Genomic DNA, 27,308 nt, shown 5'->3' with positions numbered 1-27,308 from the left:
ATTGAACAACTCCCTCTACATCTGAGTCCTCCTGTGGTGAGGCTGCCCCAGAAGGGGCCTCTCCAGCATCTGCTCTAGAAGGACTCTGGCCTTTGTCTGTTTTCAAAGGTCTCTTTCCCTTCTGTGGTCTTGAAGGACCCTCCCCTGGATCTTGTTCAGAACTCTCCCCCAAGCTATGTGACTTGAGGTGGTCTTTGTGGTAAGGGGCAGGGGAAGGAGTTGACCTCCTCTTCCTGCTCCTGGTTACCGGGGCAGCTTGTACCGATTTTGATGGAGTTGGAGTAGTTTTGGTACTGGTTGTAGTGGCTGCAGTAGGTTGTGCCGGGAGAGGCGGCGGCGTGGCTTGTGCCGCTGCAGGGGGGGGCGCGGCTTGTGCCGGGACGGGCGGCGGAGGGGCCGGTGTTGTTGCGGTGGGGGGGGCGGCTGCCGGTGGTGCGGGTGCCGGTGCCGGTGCAGGCGGCGGCGGAGGCGCCTGTGCCGTGGCGGTGGGGGGGGCGGCTGCCGGTGGCGCCGGTGCCGTGGAGGAGGCGGCTGCCGGTGGTGCCGTTGCTCCGGGGGGGGCAGCTGCGGCCGGGCCGTGCGGGGCCGCGGTTCGCGCCGCTGCAGATCGCCGAGCGGCTGCGCGGGTCTGAGTGGCGGCAGCGCACGGTCCCCTCCAGCTCCCCCTGCACAGATGTTTCACAAGAAACCACCCCTGCACCACATTCAGGAGCATCAACAACAAAATCACGATCTTAACAAGGTACCAGTCCTTATCCTCAGAGCCCAGAAGGTTGCCATGCCCCAGCTCTGATGGGGTCACATCAGCATAATTATCAAAGGGCGAAGTAAACATTCCCCAGGTAGAAGAACCCTTTGATCCCTTTGGTCCCTTTTCTACTGAGCATGAGGCAGATGGGATGGAATACCCTGTTGGTCAGTTTTGGGTCACCTGTCCTGTCGCTCCTCCCCGCAGGTGGGACCCCACTATGCTTTTCCGCTTCCGACCCTCCAACGGGGCAAATAACAAAGCTGGTTGGCCGTGTGGGTTATAGCAATAAGTATAAGCAAGAGCCTCTCTGCATCCCATGCCTGGGCATCAGCTGTAACCATTGCTCTTATCGCTCTGAGAGAGTGAACGCTGACGGCACAATAGGCAGTTAATTTCAGTTGGTAGAAGAGGCCCAGCTAAGAAGCCAAGTTACTGAACAAAATTGGTTCTCTTTTACCTCAAACCAGGACACAGCGAGAGTTTCCTTCCATTAAGGCTCTTTTTATTAAAATAAATATTTATATTATATAAAGAAATAAATACTTCTCTTTTCACATTAGATCACTCCCTGGAGGCAGCAAAAAAAGCCAACCCCAAACCAGCCCAAAGGACAGGGGCTTTGGTGAGAAATCAAGAGATGGTAAACGCTTTCTTTCCGTGGTCGTGACAAATCCAGTTTTAGGAATCAAGGAGATGGTAGATATTCCAGAAACAGAGAGTTACTGTCTCCAAAATAAGGGGGGGTGGGGGGTGGTGGTGGGGAAATAAACTGTCTTAACCACTACTTCATAACTTGAAGAGGAAAACTTGTGTACCAAAACCCCAGAGTTACTGTCTCCAAAATAAGGGAGGTGGGGGGAATAAACCATCTTAACTTCTCCTTCATAAGCTAAAGAGGAAAACTTGTGTACCAAAACCCCAGAGTTACTGTCTCCAAAATAAGGGAGGTGGGGGGAATAAACCATCTTAACTTCTACTTCATAACCTAAAGAGGAAAATTCGTCTAAGAAATGTAACTAAAGGTCTAAGAAAACTAACTAAAGGCCTAAGAAATGTAACTAAGGTCGAAGAAACGTAATCAAAATAAGAACTCTAAGAGTCCACGTGTCACAGCAGCTGTTGGTGGATTATCTCCCACACCATCTTCTTCCGGAAGTATGGCATGTGAGTCTGAAAAGAGAAGAGAAAGAAAAGAGAAATTAAATAATGACGTCACGGTAGAAAGAGGCGGCAAACACGCATAAACGCCCAGCGGAGTCCTTAATAGGAAGTTCCCTTTAGGAACTGTCAACCGTTTGGGTACAACACCCCACGCGGTTCCTAAGAGGGTGACACGACAACCCGACAAAACCAGATTGACTTGACCGCGCGACAGCTTACAAGCACGCTAATAAAAGACCCGTCTAAAACGAAATCAAGAAAAAGAAGCGGTGTCTTGACTGGTCAAAGGGTAGAAGCCATTTCTCCAAAAGATATCGAGCCCAGATATGCCAAACCCGCTGGCGGCAGTATCTTGCCCAAGAGGAATCTCACCGGCAGCAGCTCCCAAAGGCGGGGATGGAGAACCACAGCTCTGCCCTGCCCAGGCCACTTGGAAGTTCTGACCCCAGCAACTACGCACCGAAACGGGGTACGAAACCTCAGCCCCTGCCCCGGACACAATGAAGAGCTGCTGCCTAACCTCCCTGGCTCCTGTCCCTGGGCGAGAGGGGCTTGGAGGGGTTTATGACCTTCACTCACCTGGCTAAAGTTGAATGGTTTCTCTCTGGCGATGTAATCTGCGTATTTACACATAAAGACGCCGCAGTCGCTTCCATTCAGCTGCTGAGGGATCTCCTAAGAAATGCAAAGAAGATGGAGGATTTCCCTCTGTCTCAAAAGAAAAGCAACTTGGAAGCAGCGCACATTACCCACACCGACACTGCGCTCACCGCACACTCCTGACCCTACTTGCCTAATCCCCGATACCCACTCCCGCCCACGAGGAACAGACCCAGTTCACTGCTCACCATCCCTCCCCTCTGCCTCCCGGACTCGGACACTACGATCCAAATTTTTGGCAGGCCCAGAAGGCGCAGCAGCCCTCCCCCCTGCGAGGTGTCTCAAGGTTCGCACCGCCTCTTTCTTAAGTGACCTTTCTTAAATCCGGTCTTTAGGGACTGCTTTTTACTATCAACTCCTCGAGAAACATCAGCTCAACCCTTTCTTTGCCACGGGCCAGGATCTGGGCCCCAAAGAAGCACTTACAGTTCCCATTTCAAACCCAAGTGGTGCTCACGTACACGTGGCTCCATGCTGTGAAGAGTCCACTCTGAAACATCCAGCTCCAGCTGTCTTTTTTCCCAGCTTTCTTTTTGCAGGTATTGGCTGGTTAAAACAAAAGGAAAAAAAAAAATCCCTTTTCATCTCTGTAATTTAGGCCAACAACAAAATAAAGCGGCTGAAGGATCACAGGAAGACGGACGGCAGGACGGTAAAATGTCAGAGGATCCTCACTGCAGCTGATTTAAGGCTGATTTTGAGGAAAAATCCCAATCTGAAACTTACAAACACAGGGAGAGGCTGTGAGCTAATGGTCAAGAACTAACAAAGTCGGCACACGTGTGCCACGGGGCTATGGCGTATTTGGCTGTGCCTCTCACGGGAAGGTGGCAGAATCCAGGCACCCCAGACCCTGGGTGCAGGGGACGCTGTGACAGCAGATAAGCAGTCGATGCCAGACAAGTCGCAGCAAGCAACTCCAAGATTCCTGCTTGGTTATCTACAAGCCACGTGAAAACTGGCAGTCGCCTTACAGGGACTAAATCTAAAACCCCTCTCCTCATTCACACCAGAAAAGCAGTGACGGAGCGGTTACTTACAGCAAAGTCTGACAAATCTTGTCCCCTTTCTGCCCAAGCGAGTCCAAGTACGTGATCGTGTTCTTCCTCAGATCTATGACCTGTTATTAAAAGGTGACCGTTAGACAAAGCACAACCTTGTGCCGCACACCCCCCAACACCTACATGACTTCTCTTGCCAGTTTTTGCTCCCCGTCCAATTCTAAAGGAAAAGCCCGTGGGACTCACGGCTAGTGTCCAGTGTGCTCGCGAGTTCACAGGCACGAAGAGGATGTCCTGCTTAAAGACATCGACACTCTTGGTCCACCTTCTGACCGACTCGTAGCCCCCAGATGTTAGTTTTGGATAAAAGAAAGTACTAAACGCGTGGACTGCTGGATAGCCTTCCTTCTTCCCTCTTTCCATCACCAGACTCATGTAGAAATTAACGACCTGCACCATAAAGAGGAAACGTGAGGTGTCAAAATAAGACGCTGCCTTCCCCAACGAAAAATACAGCACCACCTCTTTTCTGGCCACCCTTAAGCACGCAGCGCAGAGAACTCCAGCCTCAGCTGTCAGCTTTTGTTCCCAGGATTTCACACGGGGCTACATCGGCAGTTTGATCAAAACACCTGCCACCCACGCCAATAACCCGGACGAACTCCGGGAAGCTGCGTCATACAAGAAGTAACGGAACTTCCCGAAACGCTCGACCCTTCAACACCTCAAATAAGAAGTGTACAGAGATTTCTAGGCTCTGCAGCGGAGGTCGTCAAAGAACGTTGACGCGACTTCTGTACAGGGCGGAGGGGTATTTTTCAATAAAGGCTGAGTGAGACTAGCCCTGTGCTGCAGCTGGTTTTACCTCATCGTTTAGCCAGCAAAGGTTCCTGAGCGTGCGGATGTCCTCACGAGTGACCTTTAGTTTGAAGGCACTGCTCATGATCTCATCTGGCTCACCTTTGCCAAATGCGGCACTGACCTCTCTCTCCATGGCCTGAAAGGAACAATTAAATGGGGAAGGACTTGTGAAACAGCGCATGGAGCACGCTGACCTGGGGGCAGCTTTCCACTGAAACACGGCCTGTAAATTCAGCTCAGGTGACAGAGCAACTGCCTCCGACGGTTTCCTGCCTCAGTGAGCGATAGCGCTTTTGCCTTGCTTGGTTGGTTTCAGCATCCTAACTTTGAACTTCACAGCCCAGGCTTGCTGCCGTTTCTTTTCACCAAGGACGTGGGGATAAAACCCGTCAACTTAGCAAACACGCTCAAGCAGCTGAAAATGGAACACAACTCTGGCAACCCCCTTTCCCAGGTGCTGCTGCGGCCCTCGCAATACCCAGGTTTAAGCCAACCCCAGCGGGCATCCTCCGTACCGAGGCAGCTAAGTCAGGAGCCTGAAAGAACGTGAAGGTGGGGGACTTCAAAGGGAACGGCAAAGGGGGAAACTGAGGCAGCCGTCCCGCTAACAGAAGGCCCACAAACCCTTAGGGCAGCACAACTGAAGGAGCGCGGGGAGCACACAAAATCCTTCAAAGCAGCTTTAGTGCTGACCCTCGCACTGTGAAGCCACAACCACAGCCACTCGCTAACAGGTTCAATGCAAGTTCTTCAGATTTCAAAGCGCCTTAAGAACCACCGAGAAGAAGAGGACTTCCTTGCAGCTCTGCCACAACCTTCTCTTTTGTCTCACAGACTGTCGCCTACGGTACCTCTGTGAGCGGAGGAAAGCGTTCCGCTGTTTTTCCCAATCTTGGCACTTTCTTTTCCTCCACATCGAGGCTGGCTGACTTTTTGGACGGAACAGGTGTAGGGTGTCCTCGGAATAAGGCATCTTCTAAGATTTCTGTGCCACGCTGCCTCTGTTAGACAAACGGACGTTAAGCTAGCAATCAAGCACAGATTTGTTTCCTTGGGGACAGGACAGAAAATCTTGCTTATATAGAAAACTGGAAGGGTTTTTGTACACCCATGCAACCAGCAAACTCCAAAGTTACTTCTTCTTGACGACTGCATTCCAACTGTGCACCCATGGAGTGCTGCACTCGGAGGCAAGAGAGGCAGAAAGCTCCTTTGCCTTGGGCTAGCGTTAAGAACCCCAGCAAAGCCTCCACGTGTAGGTATCAAGTTGAGATTGAGACTACTATTTCTGATTACCATGACTAAAATTTTATTTTTGACCTCAACCCTGACCAGAGGTGAAAGTCAAAGAGACGTACTTCCTATCCCAGCAAACAAGATAAGACTAAAGACACCCCAGTCCAGCTTTGCAGGTCAACCAAGTCTGTGCGCTAAAGATTTTGAGGCTATACCCAACACGTGAAAGGGGAAGAATCAAAACCGTATAGTGTAGTGTGCTCCTAATAGTCCAGAAACAAAATTAACGGCAGCGGAAAACACTTGGCGATAGCGCTACTCATCAAATAACGCTCCCGCTTTCCCGGGGAAAAACAACCTGGGCAAATACAGATATTGTTGAGGAAGTCATGTGAAGAGTGCTGAAGTTTCTCATCACAAAGAGCTCTATTTTCCTTGGGAATAACACAAGCTTACCCCTGCGATGGTTTCTTTCACTGCTCCTTCCTCTTCCGCAGAGTTTTCTTCTGGTGTGCAGTACCTGCCAGGAGAGGGAGAGAGAGAAGCGAGCTCTATATCCGTCCTGTCCCATGGAATTCTCAAGAATTCACCCTCTGGACAAGAAAGGCTTTTGCAAGGCTAAATACAGCACTAGTTTTTAAAGCGGGGAGAAGAATAGGGACAGAATTAGCTACAAAACAGGACTGCTGCAACTGAACCTCCCTCTGCTCCCATCTACGCTTTCTCCTCTCTCATGTAAGGGCAGGTCACTGCAGAAAGATGCGTGCATCTTACCGCCGTACAAAATCTCTCCCTGTAGCTGCACCTACTGCCCCCAAAAACCTGTTTCCATAAAGACCGCAAAGCCGTCGCAACTCGCAGTCCTGCCAGCTCAGACAGCCAATACCAATGAGGCCGCTGGCCTCTCAAACCCAACTGCACGCTGCCTTTTTCCCCCTCCTAGGCAAACCCCAGGCATCCTTTGGGACTTACAAAGTCCCCAAAACTGCCTCAAGTCCCACCAGGCTTTACAAGCTCTCTAATCCTTCTGCTTAGGATGCGGGTTTCCAAGTGAAAGAAGTGAAATGTCAGCTCCTTGATGGCTCGGCAGAACGACTCACAAACAAAAACGGATTCTGCACATCCAAGGACAACTTGGGACGGCCACCACTCGCACCCTTACTGGCTTTCTTCCCACAGCAAACACCACACCAGCACAACCCTCTTTGTCACGCAGCACGGCTCTCGCTTGTGTTGGAGATGCAACTGGCTTGCAAGCAATTACGGAGCCGCAAGCTAGCTGCTTCTCTTTCACAGCACTGAGACGATCAAAGACCATTGGTCATCTTCGAGACTCTACCAGCGGCTGAAAGAGATACACGCGCAGAGCCAAAAGGAACAAGAAGCATCATTAGAAGAGACTCTACCTGATCGTATCACCTCTCTGCGACCGCTGCGGGCAGCAAACATCTATACATTCGACACCTGCACAGAAAAGCAGTAGTAAGAAAACAAGAAGTCGACTTTCAATCACCATCAGATGTACACAGCTCTCCATTTCTGAGTGATAAATAAAAAAAAAGGAAAAACTTTGAAGGATGACGGTATGGTCAGGAAGTTCGAATTCTGGCAAGCACTTTGAACTCGGAACGTCATCTGCGAGTGTGTAAGAAATGCCCTATTCGGATTTGACGTCTACCTACAAAGTGGAACGGATTGGAATCATGGGGATACTCACCGGTCCTGAGTGTTGCACGTGGATAGACATCTCCTCCGTATTTTGGTTCTTCCCGGTGACTCACAGTCGCCACTGGTTCCTTGGAGGAGGCTTGAACACTTTGGGGCAGGAAACAAACAACAGAGGAGAATCACAATTTTTATACGGGGGGCATTTGTTATCAGTGCGTACCAATTCACGCTGGCTTTTGGGGTTTTTCTTTAAGAAGAACAAAATATTCTTTGCACATCCGACAAATATCTGCATTAACCTGAGGAGGCCACTTTACTCTGTGGGACAAGACAGCGTTCATTTCAACCAGCCCTGACCAATTCTGCTCAATCTATTTGTTAAAGGTTATGCTGACGCTGAGAATGGCAATGTCCACAGCATCCACACTGCTGGGACATTTTACTTCAGACCTGCCCTGCTCTGACCTCAGGGACTATATGCTCAGTAGCGGTTGGAGTGCATTAGACACCTTCCCCAGGAACTTCTCTGGTTTAGCTTCCTCTGAAAGGAATCTCTTTCTCAGGCTCCAGATCTGCTCCAAAATATGAGCCAAACCACAATAAGCAACGACTGGCAGATGAGACGCCGACAGCAGAGTCTTGACCTGCTCTCAAATGCAGTGCGCTTAAACTCAGCGCACCCAAAATTACATGAGAAACTCTCTTCTGTATCATTTTCATGGTATGGATTTTCATCTGCAGTGGCGGATTCTGGCGCAGCGCGCTCCTTAACTGGTGGCCTCAGTGGTAAGAAGCTGTCTGGAGCAGCTTTGATGCTCTGTTTGCCCTTCCGGCTTGTGCTCAAAACATCAACGGCAAAAGAAACGGTATCAAGAGAACATTCCAATGTGCACCTCCACCACCACCTGCTTTGTCAAGCACGTACACCGATGACGATGGAGACAGACACGAGATGTTTATGACTTTCAGATGAAGACCCGCTGTCTTCAACTGGCTAATGGGGAAGTAGAGAGAAGTAAAAGTGAAAATCACAACAACTGCCTTGAAGATACGCTGTTGATTGTGTCCTCAGCCTCCTCTCAAGTTCAACGCTTCCTCTTACCGCAGACCTTTAATCTCTAGCTAATCTCCTGTGTCAATTAAGTAGCTGGATTTAAAGAAAAAGTTTAATATTGGTTCTTCGGGAGGGGAAGCAGCTGACGACCTCCCTTACCATAGGCAGTAAACCTTTCGGGGAAGAAGTCAAAGAAAACGGAAGGATTTTTACCTCAGACGGGGAATTGTCTTGTCAGGACGAGAGAGTGGTTCCTTAGTCAAGCGAGCATGGGTCCCACACGGCATTTGACCTACGAGAGAAGAGCGTAAGGCATCGGTAAGTATAAAAGGAAACTGAAGAGGTTTATGAGTTTACAGTAACGAGCTTCACCAAAGATAAATTGTCATTTTCTCTCTCACATCATCATATGATTTGTGTTATGTCACTTTAGGACATTTTCAGGTTTTCACACCGGCAACTGCAGCAAGTTGCGCGCACAAGGTATTGCCAGCCGAAACCTGAAATACAAAAGGCTCCTCAGGATCTACTACCTAAAAGGACCATTGAAAACAATTTGCTTCTGGCAAGCTAACAGTGGACCTATCAGAACGGAAGGACTGCATCCAAGGCAGCTCTGGTACCGAGACGACCAGATCGACGCCCGGCTCCACTCCAGAAGCAATGCGAGGATGCGGGTAAGAAACAGAGGTCACGCTCAAGTATTCCCAGATGCTGCCTCGTCCCGTGCCTGCCATAATCCCTACAGAACCCTAGGGGTAGACTTGGACAGTACACAAGGTAGGGTGAAAATGAAACAAGTCGTATAACTTGATGTCAGCCTTACCAATTTGCAGCACGGCTACCTCGAGTGACGAAAATCGTGGTCTTTTAGTGGAAGGCTCTAAAGAAGTGGACCCAGGCTTAAAAGAAAACAACAAAAAAGCACCAGCGTGAGTGTAACCTGAATGTGAATCCCAGCAAACACACTTCCTGAGGCGTAGTCAGCTCTACTATGACTTGGGGACCATGACTTGCTGGTTCAGACTGCAGAAGGCGGCAAATCTTGGCAGGACCTTTGACAGGTACGCTTTAAATTTTGAATACAGGCTCTCATATGTGCAGCAATTAAAAGAATACAGTCTTGTCACTGAGTTATCACTCAGTCGGCTTCTAAACATTCCAAAGGGTGATAGTTCGGCCCTTGAGAAATATATTGTGTACAAATAAGAGTTAACGACTCTCTCAGGAACGAAGAACTAGAGCCCGACAGTCTCTTAGCCCTCTAATCCCATGGGGCAATAAGAAAAACTGCACTACACCTTTGAACCAAACTAGGCAGTCAAGGTGGCTCATTTTTACAGAGCCAAAGTCCTACAGGAACGCTCTCCTGGACTGGTGGATAATGAGCAGAAAGTGGTTTATCCAGAGCAAGTATGCAGTTTTTCTTGTCAGGTAGTGTATATTGATTCCTTAACCACAAGCTTGAGAAAGAGAATAACAGTTTGCAAACACACTAAAACTATAAACTTGAACCATTCTCAAGTATCTGGAAGACAACAAACAGTTTGCTCCTCCCGCAGCTGCCAGTGCCGGAGCAGAGGACGCAGGCTTGAGTAAGGCAAACCCAGCCCACATTAGAGCTGCCTGCTAGAAATGCAAAAGAACCACCTACTGCTGTACAGGCTCAGAGCAGGCTCAACCTCAAGATGCATTAGGGAGAGCCGCTTGCTCTCGCACCTTGCACAGACCCTAACATTTCAAAGCCCTCGCTAACCTCTTCCGCAGACTCTGTGCCGGCAGCATCTTCGCTGACGGAAGCCGCCGGGCGTTTGGTTGCCTTGGTCGGCAACTGCAGCACTGCAGAAACGTCAACTTTCTCTTTCTGCTCAGAGATGGAATAATCTAAAAAACAAAGACAGGCCGTATAAGAACAGGCTAGAAAACCAACAGAGGTACATTGCGAATACAGACAGGAGGGAGCACACAGCTTGGATTTAAGATACTCTTTCTGCTGACAGGCGCGGGCTCAGCGCCAGAGACCTGGGCTATCTCCTGCTGGCAGTAAAAGTATTGGGCCCTGCCACAGTCACCGCAGAGAACGTCCGTCATCTATAGGGCTAAGCCCTACCGGACACCCTCAAGCCATTGGCTATAGGCATAGAGAGCCACAAGGCAAGAAGCCAACAGCTTGAAAAGCCACCGTTTCAGGAACAATGCCAGAGCACAAAAGCCAGACTTTTCCAAGGGACACGAAACCTCAGAAAAATCGGGCATATTCAGTACTTGTGTAATGCGCGATACCTGATTTTTGCTTTTTCGGCGGAGTCTCGTCATCATCATCATCCACAACTATGCAAACGCTGAGGAAAGAACACACACAACAGTGTTTTGCAACCCTAGGGAAGCTCCCAGCAGGCTGACTTCCCTTCACAGGGCCCAAACTTCCCAAGTTACTTTTCCTATCCCAAAGGTCTCCCCCTCCAAGCGCCCCTGGGATCATCTCAGGCACATACACCTAACTGCAGCCCTCCTCAACACCCCCCAACCTCTCCCAGCCAACGACCGCTCGCAGAGAGCTAATGATCCCGCTGCAGCACATTAGGCCTCTTTGGCTCATTCCGTTAATGCTTCCCAACATTTTACCTTTCTTCCTATCGCCAACAAATTAAGTTCGTTTCGGAAATCCCTACACTGAGTTGCAAAGAAAAGTCTAAGGAGGACAGGACATAAAAGGTGGGAAAGCAACTCGGGCATACACCCACTTCAATCACTTTGTCCTTTGGGAATGGAGCACACAGGTTGGTCCCAGGTGGGTTTTTTCCTCTCTTTGCCCCCCCAAATGTCAGGACAGCCGGATCCTTTGAAGAACTCTTTGGTCTTTCTTACACAAAGGAATTTCTCTTGAACTGTTATGCCCCCGACCCCTGCTGATAGCATTGCTTCTGGCCGGGGAGATGGGGGGGGAGTGGGCGCCGGGGCGATGCCCGGGGGCGGCCCTGAGGCGGCGGGGCGGCTCGCTGCCCTGGGGGGCGGCCTCTTGCGCGGCGGCGGGGCCGGGGGCGGCGAGGAGGGCGCCGAGGGCCCCCCGCAGCCATTAGTGGAGGGGAGGCTGAGGGGGGAGAGAGGGGCGGGGCGGTGGGTGCGCGCGCGCAGGCGCGCCGCCGTCTGTGCTCTGCCTGAGGGAGCCGTTAGCGGCCGCCCGGCCCGCTTCTGCCCCTGCCCTGCGGTGGGGCCGGGCCGGCGCCGTCCCGCCCGGCCCGCCTGGCCCTGCTCTGTCTGGGGGAGGCGCTTGCCCTTCTCCGGAAGCCCCGAGCCGGGCCCCGGCTGGCAGCTGGGCGCCGGGAGGCCGGGGAGTGCCCGGAGGAGGGGAAGAGGCCTTCGGGGAGAGGCCCCCACGGAGGCCGGAGGGGCCCCCCAGAAGCCCTCCAGAGACGGAGGGGCCCCCCAGAAGCCTCCCAGAGAGCGGAGGGGCCCCTCGGAGAGCGGAGAAGCCTTTCGGCGTCCCGCAGGCCTGAGGCGAGCGACAGCGGCCGGCGGCGCGGGCTCTCGCGCGCCCCCTCCTGCCTCCTCTGCCCTCGGTGGGTGAGGGAATGCCAATCCCGGGCTTACCGAGCCCTTTCCTGCGCGCTCGCACGGCGCTTTGCGCCCCTCTGGCGGGGAGCTGCGCTCGCTGCACCCGGCTGCGCCATGGCTGCGGTGCGACTGGAAGGACGCGGACTGCGTTCGGCGTTCCACCATGGTGAGCGGCTGTGACGGAGCGGCGCCCGACCGCCGGCCGCGGGCAGCCCCGCTCGAGCCGCTGCTGCGGGGGCCGGCGAGCGTGTGGTGAGTGCTGAGCTGTGTGCGGGGGGGTTGGGCTGGCTCTTGGGGCGCTGCCTTGCTCCTAAGGGGGCTTTGAAATGCGGTGCTCGCCCCTCGTTAACGAGCTGTTTCCTGTGGGGTGGAAATGTGCGGCTGTTGCTGCAGCCCCGTCCTGGAGAGGCTTTTTTTCCAGGGCTGGGAGCGAGAGCGGCGTCCAGGCTGGGCAGGGGAGCCGGGTCTGCTCGTCCTCCAGCTGAGCAGTGGTGGTTTGCAGGTAGCATCCGGTTGCACTTGCTGGAATGCAGAGCAGGAGAGAGTTGTGTCGTGGTTTTCCCCTGCAGATGCGGGACACGGGCGGCAAGGTGTCAGCGTGGGGGGAGTGGGGGTAACTGGGAGCCCCCGTCTGCCTCCCAGCCCCATGGTGGTGTCTTGCTGCTGTGCGTGGGTCTGGGGGTGGCCGGGAAGGGTCTGGCATGCTGGGGCCATCACTGACCCTCATTTTCTCTCCCACCATAGAGCTCCTCGGCATAGCTCTCAGCCAGCTCTCGGCGGAGCTCCCCCAGCCAGCGCCTTCCCACATCAGCACCCTTTAGGTGCCTGTCCCCCCTCTCCAGGAGATCTTTGCTGGGGCACCTTGGTAGGGTGGGCAACCACTACCATGGGATGGTGGGATGGGGACAGCCACCTCCGTTGTCCCCTGTCCAGCTGGTGCCCTGACCCTCTCACTCTTCCATGCCCCCGCAGCTTCCGGAGCAAGAGGTTGTGAACGTGTTCATCGGGACGCAGGCGGTGGGGGCCATCATCGGGAAGAAGGGGCAGCACATCAAGCAGCTGGTGCGGTTTGCGGGTGCCTCCATCAAGGTGAGGAAGGCGCTGCGGGGCTGGTCCTGCGCTTCGTGCCTCAGTTTCCCCTCTGCACTGCCGAGGTCAGGGAATGGGAGTGTGCGGGGAGCAGTTTTGCTCCCCAACTTATCACAGAACGGTTGAGGTTGGAAGGGACCTTGAAGATCATGGAGTCCCACCCCCCTGCCCTGTTCAGGGACACCTCCCCCCAGCCCAGGTTGCTCCAAGCCCCATCCAACCTGGCCTTGAACACCTCCAGGGCTAGGGCAGCCACAGCTTCTCTGGGCAAGCTGGGCCAGTGATTCACCACCCTCACAGTGAAAAATTTCTTCCTGTTATCTCCTCTAAATGTCCCCTCTTCCACTTTGAAGGCACTCCGCCTCGTCCTGTCACCCCATGCCCTTGTAAAAAGTCTCTCCCCAGCTCTCCTGTACCCGTTGGCATGGGCCCACCTCTCCCGCCTGTGTTTAGTAGAAGGCCAGATGCTCGGTGGGGGCTCAGGGGTGGGTGGTGGTGGGAGAAACAGTGCCCTGACCCCCAACTCTTGCTTTTCCCTTCTCCTCCCCAAGACTGCACAGTGCAAGATGAGGGAAATGGTCCAGCAGGTGAAGCAGCAGGAGCAGAAACACGCTCCGGGAGCCCCGGCCTCGCAGCACAGCAAGTGATGCTCCTGTCGTGCCGCCCAGCACCGCCTGATGAATGTAACCCCACTGCCGGACAACCCCCTCCAACCTCCTCCACCACCCCCAGCAGGTCAGGGGAGCAAACCAAAGACCCGCCCAGACACACAGCCCCCCATTCCCGCGGCGCTGCGAGGATGCGCAGCTGAGGGGTACGGGGAGGGCTCTCTCCATCCCACAGCCTCCCCCTTCCTCCTCCGTCGCCTCCCGACGCTGTCCCTTTAGTTGGACTAACAGGGGCAGGTTTTGGTACCTCAGCACCTCACGCTTGTGTTTCCCTTTTAGAGATTTTGTGTGCCTTGTAAAACTGAGAGTTGGAGCATTTTTTCATTAATTTTTTTAATAAAAAAGACTGAGTTGGAAAAAACCACGTCGAGCGAGTGCGAGGCGGGAGAAGGAAAGCAATCCCAGGGGTGCTGACGTGCGGAAAGAAACTCCCCAACTCGGGGCGAGTTACAAAGCAGCATGTTTATTGCAGCGCTGGGTGCAAGGGGGATGGCTCCCAACTCGCCCAGGGGCTGGTAAAGCAAGCGTTCCTTTCTGATGCAAAGGCGTACGTATTCATTAGTGTAGGCTGGGAATAGGCACCACTCTGGTCATGATCTGTGGGTTGTTGTGGAGGAAGGCTCCCAGTCTTCCTGCCGGTGTACTTTTCCCCTTTGGCTCAAGAGTGCTGCTGTGGCTGAGCTCTGAGCCGCCAGACCGGTTCTCAGCAGATGGTTACTTCGCGCAGACAATAAGGCCCTGAATAGCCCTTCCTGTTCTCTGGGTGGCTCTGGGTGGCTCTGCTCCTCTGCTGCTTCTAAGGTCGGGCTGCCCCAGTGTCATCATTGAGGAGCCTTTTGTCTATCCAGTTCTCACTTGTGGGTGTTCCTGCCCATGTCAGTGCCAGAGCTCTTCCGTAGGCTCCTTCTGCTAGCGGAGAGCCAGGGGCCGTTCCTTCAGGAGAAAGCTTGAGAAATGTTTAAAAAGAGAAAAGGGAAAGGAGGAAAAATAAAGTGGGAAAATGAAAAAGAGAAAAAGAAAAAAAGGGGGGGAAAAAGGGGGAAAAAGCAAAAAAGGTCAAAAGAAAAAAGGGGTAAAAGAGAAAAAAGGGGGAAGCGAAAACATATTAAAAAAGAAAGGTAGAAAGGAAAAAAAACCAACCAAACCAAGCAAGGAAAGTGGGAACAGCTGCGGGGCAAGAGGAGGGACAGGAGCGGGGGGGGGGAGGTGGCAGTGCCGGCGCCGACCCCGGGGGCTGCGACACCACGTTTTTGTCCTCTACTGCAAAGTGTTGTGTGAAAAACAACCAAGCAAAACCCACCCAACGACAACATCAAAAACCAAAGAGAAATCTCTGCAGCTCACAGGAGCCTGACCTTGCTCTCGGTTGCTTTCTTTCCAGTGTCTTGGGGGTGTCACGGCCGAGCTGAGATTGGGGTGTGGTGGTGGTGGGAGTTTGCCCCATGGCTGTGATGGGGGGAGAAGGGGTGGGCGGGGAGTGGGGGATGTGGTGTGGGGTTTTCTTTGGGTGATGGTGTTTTTTTGCCAGGCGTCGCTTTACCCAGTGGCTCAGGGAGGTGTTGGCATCACAAAGCCTGCGCTAAAGTGGGGTGGGGGCCTCGCCGCAGTTGGTTAGCAGAGCCAAAGTGGTTATTAATGGTTCTTAAGGGCGCCCTAATTATGCCCGTGTAACTGGGAAGCTCAGATGCCCCCTAAGCACCCCCCCCGTGCTTCTCTAGCCAGGCGAGTGCTGGGCGTCCCCCCCTGCAGGAGAGGAGCGCACCTCCAGGGCGGGTGGAAGGGCATCACCCAAGAGGGAGAGGACCAAGATGGGGCTTGGGTGTCCTTGGGGTGGCCGTGTGGCGGGGTAGGGCTGCTGGGGGCTGCCACGATGAGGGACACCCCCACGCCTTTCTCCATGGCTTCCAGAGCTGTGCTCCCTCCCTCCCTCCCACCCATCCAGTGCCACCGGAGAGGTGGTGTCCCCCCTCCCGGGGCGGGCAGGGGCTGCTGCCACCCCACCTAACACCTCAACACACCAAACCAGCTTTCAGCAGTCACAGCCACCCGGGCACTGCCAAGGGGGCAGCAGGGGCTCCCCAAAGGGGGCTTACAGAACACAGAGAGCGTCCGTACACCGCTGACCCTTCTCCAGGGGCGGATTTTCGGGATGCTGCTTGCTCATCTCACCACTGAACGACACCTCGATTGCCCCTGCAGCACTGTGTGACCATCGCTTCGCGGCTTCTGTGCTCCGATGCTCCTCCTGGCTCCAATCCTCTTCCTGGGGGATTGTGAGGGAGCGAAAATCCACATCGCTACATCCAACTTTTTTTCAGTTAAATAAAAAAAAAAGAATAAATCACCCTCTCTCATTACCAGGTAGAGGTTCGTTCCCTTAAGGCTCTTTTTATGAAAATAAATATTTAAATTATATAAAGAAATAAATACTTCTCTTTTCACATTAGATAACTCCCTGGAGACAGCAAAAAAAAAAGCACCACCACTGTGCACCAGTGTCCACCAGGGCTTTATACTTTTGTGGCTCTCATGTGCCAGGCCATCGAATCCACACAGTCCAATAAAGTCGGTTGTCCCTCTCCTCCTCCTGGCTGGAGGCAGGGCACCTCTGCTGTTGACCGTAGTACCTACGATTATCAGATTGGTTCCTACCTGGTCCGTAGGATCGCCTACCGTAGGTTGGAGCAACCTTCTTCCTGTAAGAATCCTTTCTTCTATCGGCTTCATTTTGCAACTCAAGCACCTGTGCCTGTAGGGCTGAGGTAGGTTCTCCATCCCTCTTCTTCATGTCTTCTGCATATTCACAGAGGCAAACCCACAGGATATCTCGCATCAGCTTTGATTTGTCTTGAGTCGGAGGGTGGTTTTTCTCTTGAGTAGGAGGGCGTTTCCTCTTAGCAGCTGCAACATGAGTCTGTCCAGGGAAAGCATGGAGTTTTTCCTCCACCTTGGTTAGTTTATCAAACAGTTTATCGGTTTGCTCAACTAATCTCTGGGTCATTTGCTCTAGTTTCTCAGTCAGTTTCTCAGTCATTTTCTCGGTGGTCACAGTCAGCTTTTCTATGGCTGCCACAGAGAAGGGACCAGAGAGACTGTCTTCATACTGTCGTACCTTCTTAACCCCTTCATTTACAGTTGGTGTGTCAGTATCGGATCCTCCCCAGACCATTGTTGACAATGGGTGGGAATATGTTGATGGTGCACTTTGTACAAACTTTTTGAGCAGAGATCGTTTGCATGGCATTTCATCAGGGTCTACTATCGCTTGCCCATCCCTATAAATCACCTCTCACACAGGCAGTTCTTTCAGGTACAATCCCTCCATCCTTGGACAGGTTTCCCAATCGCCTAGCTTCTCTGCCATCTCAGTCTAGGGTATCTGCCCCGCTATCCCAGCATCGGAGCAACCAGGAGACAAGTGTTTCGCCTTCATGACGACTAAAGTCCTTCCTGATACTTCTCAGATCTTTCACGGAGAAGGATTGAACAACTCCCTCTACATCTGAGTCCTCCTGTGGGGAGGCTGCCCCAGAAGGGGCCTCTCCAGCATCTGCTCTAGAAGGACTCTGGCCTTTGTCTGTTTTCAAAGGTCTCTTTCCCTTCTGTGGTCTTGAAGGACCCTCCCCTGGATCTTGTTCAGAACTCTCCCCCAAGCTATGTGACTTGAGGTGGTCTTTGTGGTAAGGGGCAGGGGAAGGAGTTGACCTCCTCTTCCTGCTCCTGGTTCCCGGGGCGGCTTGTACCGATTTTGATGGAGTTGGAGTAGTTTTGGTACTGGTTGTAGTGGCTGCAGTAGGTTGTGCCGGGAGAGGCGGCGGCGTGGCTTGTGCCGCTGCAGGGGGGGGCGCGGCTTGTGCCGGGACGGGCGGCGGAGGGGCCGGTGTTGTTGCGGTGGGGGGGGCGGCTGCCGGTGGTGCGGGTGCCGGTGCCGGTGCAGGCGGCGGCGGAGGCGCCTGTGCCGTGGCGGTGGGGGGGGCGGCTGCCGGTGGCGCCGGTGCCGTGGGGGAGGCGGTAAGGATTTTAATTTTTTTTTTTTTTTTTTCAGAGGGGGTGGGGGCGGGAGGAGGATGTTTGGTTTTTAGCCAAAGCCGGCTTTTCTCGGGGTTCAAGGACAGGAACTAGTCCAGTGGTTCTCTAATGCCCAGTAGAGCAGGGATGTAGGATTGCCAGCAGGGGGTGAAACCCCCCATAATAATTAAAGGAGCGTTAAAAAGCGATTTCTTAAGGGCTTTGAGAAGAGCAGTGCCTGTATGAGCCAAGAGAAGGGATCCCGTCTCCTCAAAGAGGCATTTCTCTTTCACGCGCCCTTTCCTCTTTGCTTCCCTGAGTCCCAAACTGGGGTTGGCATCTGCTGCGTCCCCCTGTCCCGGCTGTCCCCTCTGTCCCTTCGCTCTCCATCACCGCCCCGACGCGGCTGAAAGATGCGGGTTGCAGGAGAGAAGGGGGGAAAGAGGGGCGGGGGGTGTCCTGGTTCCGGCAGGGATGGGGTTAATTTCCCCGAGGAGCCGGCAGGGACACAGGTATCCCATCCCCTGTGAGCCATGCCCGGGGCTGGGGGGAGCTCGCCGGGGGAGGGGGCGGGAAGTCGCGGCTGGGAGCGGGCTGCGGCGGTGCGGGGCCGGTCGGTGCGCGGAGGCGCTGTCATCGCGTCCGTCTATTCCTTTACCGCTGTTATTGGGATTGTTTGCCCTTCCCGTTGCTCTTCTCTTAAACTGCCTTTATCTCAACCCGCGAGTTTTTTGCCTTTTTCTTCCGATTTTGCCCCCGGCTGCGGGAGTGGAGCGAGCGGCCGCGTGGTTCTTTGTTGCCGGCTGAGGCCAAACCACGACGGGGGAAACACCGGATTTCCAAGAGGTTGTCAGCCCAGGGCTGGGGAAAAAAAAAAAAAAAACAAAAAAAAACCAACAAAAAACCTAGCAAAATTATTATTTTTTTTAAATTTCAAAAATAAAGCACACACAACCCCCAACCCCAGATGACACACACACATCCACACAGAAAAAAACACCTCAGGTTTTCATACCTCAGTACCTTGCGTTTGTGTTTCCCTTCTAGAGATTTTGTGTGCCTTGTAAAACTGATACTTGGAGCTTTTTTTTTGGTTTAATTTGTTAAAAACAAAAAGACGAGTTGGAAAAAACGATCTCGACCGAGTGTGAAGCAGGAGAAGGAAACCACTCCCACGGGTGCCAATGCTCTTCCGTAGTCTCCTTTGGCTAGCTGAGAGCCAGGGGCTGTTCCTTTGGAGAAAGCTTGAGAAATGTTAAAAAGGAGAAAAACAAAGGGGAAAAAAGTGGTGGAAAGAAAAAGGGGGAAAAGAAAAAAAAGCAAAAGAAAAAAGGAGAAAAGAAAAAAAAAGAGAGAAAGAGAAAAAAGGGGGGGAAGAAAGGCGGAAAAAAAAGGGAAAAAGAACCCCAACTCAAATATAAAAAAAGGTTGTAAGAAAAAAAAAAAAACAAAAAAACAAACACAAAACAAAACCAAGCAAGGAAAGTGGTGAAAGCCGCTGGGAAGAGGAGGGACGAGGGACGGGAGCGAAGGGGGGGGGGGGGTGAGGTGGCGGTGCCAGTGTGGCCCCAGGGGCTGTGACACCATATTTTTGTCCTCTACTGCAAAGTGTTCCGTGAAAAAAAAACAACCAAACCCCACCCAACGACAACATCATCACAAGAAAAAGAGAAATCTCTGCAACTCACACGAGCCTGAGCTTGCTCTCCGTTGCTCTCTTTCCAGTGTCTCGGAGGGGTCATGGCCGAGCTGAGATTGGGGGGTGGTGGTGGTGGGAGTTTGCCCCATGGCTGTGATGGGGGGAGAAGGGGTGGGTGGGGAGTGGGGGCTGTGCTGTGGGTTTTTTTTGGGGTGGTGGTGGTTTTTTGCCAGGCGCAGCTTTACCCGGTGGCTCGGGGAGGTGTTGGCATCAGGAAGCCTGTGCTAAAGCGGGGTGGGGGCCTCGCCGCAGTTGGTTAGCAGAGCCAAAGTGGTTACTAATGGTTATTAATGGTGCACTAATTACGCCCGTGTAACTGGGAAGCTCAGATGCCCCCAGTCACCCACCCCCATCCCCCCCCCCCGGGTGCTTCTCTAGCCAGGCGAGCGCTGGGCGTCCCCCCCGCAGGAGAGGAGCGCACCTCCGGGGTGGGTGGAAGGGCGTCACCCAACGGGGAGAAGACCAAGATGGGGCTTGGGTGTCCCTTGGGGTGGCCGGGTGGCGGGGTAGGGCTGCTGGGGGCTGCCACGATGAGGGACACCTCCACGCCTTTCTCCATGGCTCCCAGAGCTGTGCTCCCTCCCTCCCTCCCACCCATCCAGTGCCACCGGAGAAGTGGTGTCCCCCCTCCCGGGGCGGGCAGGGGCTGTGCCACCCCACCTAACACCTCAACGCACCAAACCAGCTTTCAGCAGTCACAGCCACCCGGGCGCTGCCAAGGGGGCAGCAGGGACTCCCCACAGGGGGCTTACAGAACACAGAGAGCGTCCGTACACCACTAACCCCTCTCCAGGGGCGGATTTTCGGGATGCTGCTTGCTCATCTCACCACTGAACAACTCCCCGATTGCCCCTGCAGCACTGTGTGACCATCGCTTCGTGGCTTTTGTGCTCCGATGCTCCTCCTGGTTCCAATCCTCTTCCTGGGGGATTGTGAGGGAGCAAAAAACCACATCGCTACATCCAACTTTTTTTCAGTTAAATAAAAAAAAGAACAAATCACCCTCTCTTATTACCAGGTAGAGTTTTGTTCCCTTAAGGCTCTTTTTATGAAAATAAATATTTAAATTATATAAAGAAATAAATACTTCTCTTTTCACATTAGATAACTCCCTGGAGACAGCAAAAAACAACCCAACACCACTGTGCACCAGTGTCCACCAGGGCTTTATACTTTTGTGGCTCTCATGTGCCAGGCCATCGAATCCACACAGTCCAATAAAGTCGGTTGTCCCTCTCCTCCTCCTGGCTGGAGGCAGGGCACCTCTGCTGTTGACCGTAGTACCTACGATTATCAGATTGGTTCCTACCTGGTCCGTAGGATCGCCTACCGTAGGTTGGAGCAACCTTCTTCCTGTAAGAATCCTTTCTTCTATCGGCTTCATTTTGCAACTCAAGCACCTGTGCCTGTAGGGCTGAGGTAGGTTCTCCATCCCACTTCTTCATGTCTTCTGCATATTCACAGAGGCAAACCCACAGGATATCTCGCATCAGCTTTGATTTGTCTTGAGTCGGAGGGTGGTTTTTCTCTTGAGTAGGAGGGCGTTTCCTCTTAGCAGCTGCAACATGAGTCTGTCCAGGGAAAGCATGGAGTTTTTCCTCCACCTTGGTTAGTTTATCAAACAGTTTATCGGTTTGCTCAACTAATCTCTGGGTCATTTGCTCTAGTTTCTCAGTCAGTTTCTCAGTCATTTTCTCGGTGGTCACAGTCAGCTTTTCTATGGCTGCCACAGAGAAGGGACCAGAGAGACTGTCTTCATACTGTCGTACCTTCTTAACCCCTTCATTTACAGTTGGTGTGTCAGTATCGGATCCTCCCCAGACCATTGTTGACAATGGGTGGGAATATGTTGATGGTGCACTTTGTACAAACTTTTTGAGCAGAGATCGTTTGCATGGCATTTCATCAGGGTCTACTGTCGCTTGCCCATCACTATAAATCACCTCTCGCACAGGCAGTTCTCTCAGGTACTTCATACCTTTTCCCATGTTGGTCCATTTACTTGGACGGCATTCGATATCGTCCTTGAAGGGATACCTGCGCTTTATGGCTGACACCAGTCGCCTCCAGAGACTGAGAGTGCTTGTCTTTCTCCCAATTTCTTTATCAATCCCTCCATCCTTGGACAGGTTTCCCAATCGCCTAGCTTCTCTGCCATCTCAATCTACGGTATCTGCCCCGCTATCCCAGCATCGGAGCAACCAGGAGACAAGTGTTTCGCCTTCATGACGACTAAAGTCCTTCCTGATACTTCTCAGATCTTTCACGGAGAAGGATTGAACAACTCCCTCTACATCTGAGTCCTCCTGTGGGGAGGCTGCCCCAGAAGGGGCCTCTCCAGCATCTGCTCTAGAAGGACTCTGGCCTTTGTCTGTTTTCAAAGGTCTCTTTCCCTTCTGTGGTCTTGAAGGACCCTCCCCTGGATCTTGTTCAGAACTCTCCCCCAAGCTATGTGACTTGAGGTGGTCTTTGTGGTAAGGGGCAGGGGAAGGAGTTGACCTCCTCTTCCTGCTCCTGGTTACCGGGGCGGCTTGTACCGATTTTGATGGAGTTTGAGTAGTTTTGGTACTGGTTGTAGTGGCTGCAGTAGGTTGTGCCGGGAGAGGCGGCGGCGTGGCTTGTGCCGCTGCGGGGGGGGGCGCGGCTTGTGCCGGGACGGGCGGCGGAGGGGCCGGTGTTGTTGCGGTGGGGGGGGCGGCTGCCGGTGGTGCGGGTGCCGGTGCCGGTGCAGGCGGCGGCGGAGGCGCCTGTGCCGTGGCGGTGCGGAAGACGGCTGACGGTGGCGCCGTTGCTCCGGGGGGGGCAGCTGCCGGTGGCGCCGGTGCCGTGGAGGAGGCGGCTGCCGGTGGTGCCGTTGCTCCGGGGGGGGGCAGCTGCCGGTGGCCCCGGTGCCGTGGGGGAGGCGGCTGCCGGTGGTGCCGTTGCTCCGGGGGGGGCAGCTGCGGCCGGGCCGGGCGGGGCCGCGGTTCGCGCCGCTGCAGATCGCCGAGCGGCTGCGCGGGTCTGAGTGGCGGCAGCGCACGGTCCCCTCCAGCTCCCCCTGCACAGATGTTTCACAAGAAACCACCCCTGCACCACATTCAGGAGCATCAACAACAAAACCACGATCTTAACAAGGTACCAGTCCTTATCCTCAGAGCCCAGAAGGTTGCCATGCCCCAGCTCTGATGGGGTCACATCAGCATAATTATCAAAGGGCGAAGTAAACATTCCCCAGGTAGAAGAACCCTTTGATCCCTTTGGTCTCTTTTCTACTGAGCATGAGGCAGATGGGATGGAATACCCTGTTGGTCAGTTTTGGGTCACCTGTCCTGTCGCTCCTCCCCGCAGGTGGGACCCCACTATGCTTTTCCGCTTCCGACCCTCCAACGGGGCAAATAACAAAGCTGGTTGGCCGTGGGGGTTATAGCAATGAGTATAAGCAAGAGCCTCTCTGCATCCCATGCCTGGGCATCAGCTGTAACCATTGCTCTTATCGCTCTGAGAGAGTGAACGCTGACGGCACAATAGGCAGTTAATTTCAGTTGGTAGAAGAGGCCCAGCTAAGAAGCCAAGTTACTGAACAAAATTGGTTCTCTTTTACCTCAAACCAGGACACAGGGAGAGTTTCCTTCCATTAAGGCTCTTTTTATTAAAATAAATATTTATATTATATAAAGAAATAAATACTTCTCTTTTCACATTAGATAACTCCCTGGAGGCAGCAAAACAAGCCAACCCCAAACCAGCCCAAAGGACAGGGGCTTTGGTGAGAAATCAAGAGATGGTAAACGCTTTCTTTCTGTGGTCGTGACAAATCCAGTTTTAGGAATCAAGTAGACGGTAGATATTCCAGAAACAGAGGAAAACTCTCTTTGAGGAGACGGTAGTTCAGCACGTTGTCCTTGGGAAGGTAAGTTGGGCAAACACGACTGTAACCACCACCACGGATGTTTCCCATTTGTCTGTAACGTGGTCGCGTGCGCTGTGAGGCGCGAGCGTGCGGCTCAGCCATGGAAGTTGACGATGTTCCTTCTTCACTCTGCCCTTAACGAGGTCACACCCACCTTTCTGGCTCTTGCTTAAGGTGCGTTAGCTAATTTCAAAGAGAGTTACTGTCTCCAAAATAAGGGGTGGGGTGGGGGGGGGTGGGGGTGGGGGTGGGGAAATAAACTGTCTTAACCACTACTTCATAACTTGAAGAGGAAAACTTGTGTACCAAACCCCCAGAGTTACTGTCTCCAAAATAAGGGAGGTGGGGGGAACAAACCATCTTAACTTCTACTTCATAAGCTAAAGAGGAAAACTTGTGTACCAAAACCCCAGAGTTACTGTCTCCAAAATAAGGGAGGTGGGGGGAATAAACCATCTTAACTTCTACTTCATAAGCTAAAGAGGAAAATTCGTCTAAGAAATGTAACTAAAGGTCTAAGAAAACTAACTAAAGGCCTAAGAAAAGTAACTAAGGTCGAAGAAACGTAATCAAAAGAAGAGCTCTAAGAGTCCACGTGTCACAGCAGCTGTTGGTGGATTATCTCCCACACCATCTTCTTTCGGAAGTATGGCATGTGAGTCTGAAAAGAGAAGAGAAAGAAAAGAGAAATTAAATAATGACGTCACGGTAGAAAGAGGTGGCAAACACGCATAAACGCCCAGCGGAGTCCTTAATAGGAAGTTCCCTTTAGGAACTGTCAACCGTTTGGGTACAACACCCCACGCGGTTCCTAAGAGGGTGACACGACAACCCGACAAAACCAGATTGACTTGACCGCGCGACAGCTTACAAGCACGCTAATAAAAGACCCGTCTAAAACGAAATCAAGAAAAAGAAGCGGTGTCTTGACTGGTCAAAGGGTAGAAGCCATTTCTCCAAAAGATACCGAGCCCAGATATGCCAAACCCGCTGGCGGCAGTATCTTGCCCAAGAGGAATCTCACCGGCAGCAGCTCCCAAAGGCGGGGATGGAGAACCACAGCTCTGCCCTGCCCAGGCCACTTGGAAGTTCTGATCCCAGCAACTACGCACCGAAACGGGGTACGAAACCTCAGCCCCTGCCCCGGACACAATGAAGAGCTGCTGCCTAACCTCCCTGGCTCCTGTCCCTGGGCGAGAGGGGCTTGGAGGGGTTTATGACCTTCACTCACCTGGCTAAAGTTGAACGGTTTCTCTCTGGCGATGTACTCTGCGTATTTACACATAAAGACGCCGCAGTCGCTTCCATTCAGCTGCTGAGGGATCTCCTAAGGAATGCAAAGAAGATGGAGGATTTCCCTCTGTCTCAAAAGAAAAGCAACTTGGAAGCAGCGCACATTACCCACACCGACACTGCGCTCACCGCACACTCCTGACCCTACTTGCCTAATCCCCGATACCCACTCCCGCCCACGAGGAACAGACCCAGTTCACTGCTCACCATCCCTCCCCTCTGCCTCCCGGACTCGGACACTACGATCCAAATTTTTGGCAGGCCCAGAAGGGGCAGCAGCCCTCCCCCCTGCGAGGTGTCTCAAGGTTCGCACCGCCTCTTTCTTAAGTGACCTTTCTTAAATCCGGTCTTTAGGGACTGCTTTTTACTATCAACTCCTCGAGGAACATCAGCTCAACCCTTTCTTTGTCACGTGCCAGGATCTGGGCCCCAAAGAAGCACTGACAGTTCCCATTTCAAACCCAAGGGGTGCTCACGTACACGTGGCTCCATGCTGTGAAGAGTCCACTCTGAAACATCCAGCTCCAGCTGTCTTTTTTCCCAGCTTTCTTTTTGCAGGTATTGGCTGGTTAAAACAAAAGGAAAAAAAAAAATCCCTTTTCATCTCTGTAATTTAGGCCAACAACAAAATAAAGCGGCTGAAGGATCACAGGAAGACGGACGGCAGGACGGTAAAATGTCAGAGGATCCTCACTGCAGCTGATTTAAGGCTGATTTTGAGGAAAAATCCCAATCTGAAACTTACAAACACGGGGAGAGGCTGTGAGCTAATGGTCAAGAACGAGGCCAACGACTCCATTGCTTCGGAGAGGTCAAAAAGCCCCAAATCACATGTTATCAGAGCACAAAGAGACAAACCAAGCAAGGAACTGTAATGCCGTAATTCCACCGGGTGCCTTGATCCCACATCCTGGGCTCCGACTAACAAAGTCGGCACACGTGTGCCACGGGGCTATGGCGTATTTGGCTGTGCCTCTCACGGGAAGGTGGCAGAATCCAGGCACCCCAGACCCTGGGTGCAGGGGACGCTGTGACAGCAGATAAGCAGTCGATGCCAGACAACTCGCAGCAAGCAACTCCAAGATTCCTGCTTGGTTATCTACAAGCCACGTGAAAACTGGCAGTCGCCTTACAGGGACTAAATCTAAAACCCCTCTCCTCATTCACACCAGAAAAGCAGTGACGGAGCGGTTACTTACAGCAAAGTCTGACAAATCTTGTCCCCTTTCTGCCCAAGCGAGTCCAAGTACGTGATCGTGTTCTTCCTCAGATCTATGACCTGTTATTAAAAGGTGACCGTTAGGCAAAGCACAACCTTGTGCCGCACACCCCCCAACACCTACATGACTTCTCTTGCCAGTTTTTGCTCCCCGTCCAATTCTAAAGAAAAAGCCCGTGGGACTCACGGCTAGTGTCCAGTGTGCTCGCGAGTTCACAGGCACGAAGAGGATGTCCTGCTTAAAGACATCGACACTCTTGGTCCACCTTCTGACCGACTCGTAGCCCCCAGATGTTAGTTTCGGATAAAAGAAAGTACTAAACGCGTGGACTGCTGGATAGCCTTCCTTCTTCCCTCTTTCCATCACCAGACTCATGTAGAAATTAACGACCTGCACCATAAAGAGGAAACGTGAGGTGTCAAAATAAGACGCTGCCTTCCCCAACGAAAAATACAGCACCATGTCTTTTCTGGCCACCCTTAAGCACGCAGCGCAGAGAACTCCAGCCTCAGCTGTCAGCTTTTGTTCCCAGGATTTCACACGGGGCTACATCGGCAGTTTGATCAAAACACCTGCCACCCACGCCAATAACCCGGACGAACTCCGGGAAGCTGCGTCATACAAGAAGTAACGGAACTTCCCGAAACGCTCGACCCTTCAACACCTCAAATAAGAAGTGTACAGAGATTTCTAGGCTCTGCAGCGGAGGTCGTCAAAGAACGTTGACGCGACTTCTGTACAGGGCGGAGGGGTATTTTTCAATAAAGGCTGAGTGAGACTAGCCCTGTGCTGCAGCTGGTTTTACCTCATCGTTTAGCCAGCAAAGGTTCCTGAGCGTGCGGATGTCTTCGCGAGTGACCTTTAGTTTGAAGGCACTGCTCATGATCTCATCTGGCTCACCTTTGCCAAATGCGGCACTGACCTCTCTCTCCATGGCCTGAAAGGAACAATTAAATGGGGAAGGACTTGTGAAACAGAGCATGGAGCACGCTGACCTGGGGGCAGCTTTCCACTGAAACACGGCCTGTAAATTCAGCTCAGGTGACAGAGCAACTGCCTTCGACGGTTTCTTGCCTCAGTGAGCGATAGCGCTTTTGCCTTGCTTGGTTGGTTTCAGCATCCTAACTTTGAACTTCACAGCCCAGGCTTGCTGCCGTTTCTTTTCACCAAGGACGTGGGGATAAAACCCGTCAACTTAGCAAACACACTCAAGCAGCTGAAAATGGAACACAACTCTGGCAACCCCCTTTCCCAGGTGCTGCTGCGGCCCTCGCAATACCCAGGTTTAAGCCAGCCCCAGCGGGCATCCTCCGTACCGAGGCAGCTAAGTCAGGAGCCTGAAAGAACGTGAAGGTGGGGGACTTCAAAGGGAACGGCAAAGGGGGAAACTGAGGCAGCCGTCCCGCTAACAGAAGGCCCACAAACCCTTAGGGCAGCACAACTGAAGGAGCGCGGGGAGCACACAAAATCCTTCAAAGCAGCTTTAGTGCTG

General features: G+C 52.9%; 1 protein-coding gene across 1 annotated transcript in view; it reads right to left on the bottom strand.

The window, feature by feature from the left end:
- Positions 1–1,858: 1,858 nt before the first annotated feature.
- Positions 1,859–27,308, bottom strand: part of LOC309684576 (sentrin-specific protease 2-like) — a gene marked incomplete at both ends in the record, with an annotated part of 111,032 nt that continues 85,582 nt past the window's right edge. The window contains 7 exons of the mRNA XM_082500463.1: positions 1,859–1,921; positions 2,492–2,587; positions 3,034–3,118; positions 3,613–3,692; positions 3,820–4,023; positions 4,439–4,570; positions 5,286–5,363. Coding sequence (XP_082356589.1) covers positions 1,859–1,921; positions 2,492–2,587; positions 3,034–3,118; positions 3,613–3,692; positions 3,820–4,023; positions 4,439–4,570; positions 5,286–5,363 — 738 coding nt within the window. The remainder of the gene's footprint in view (positions 1,922–2,491; positions 2,588–3,033; positions 3,119–3,612; positions 3,693–3,819; positions 4,024–4,438; positions 4,571–5,285; positions 5,364–27,308) is intronic.

The sequence above is a fragment of the Vanellus vanellus genome (assembly GCF_965231255.1).
Source record: "Vanellus vanellus genome assembly, contig: HAP1_SCAFFOLD_33, whole genome shotgun sequence".
Classification (NCBI taxonomy): domain Eukaryota; kingdom Metazoa; phylum Chordata; class Aves; order Charadriiformes; family Charadriidae; genus Vanellus; species Vanellus vanellus.
Note: the sequence above shows the minus strand (reverse complement) of the source record. Positions and strands in the feature narration are given on the sequence as shown.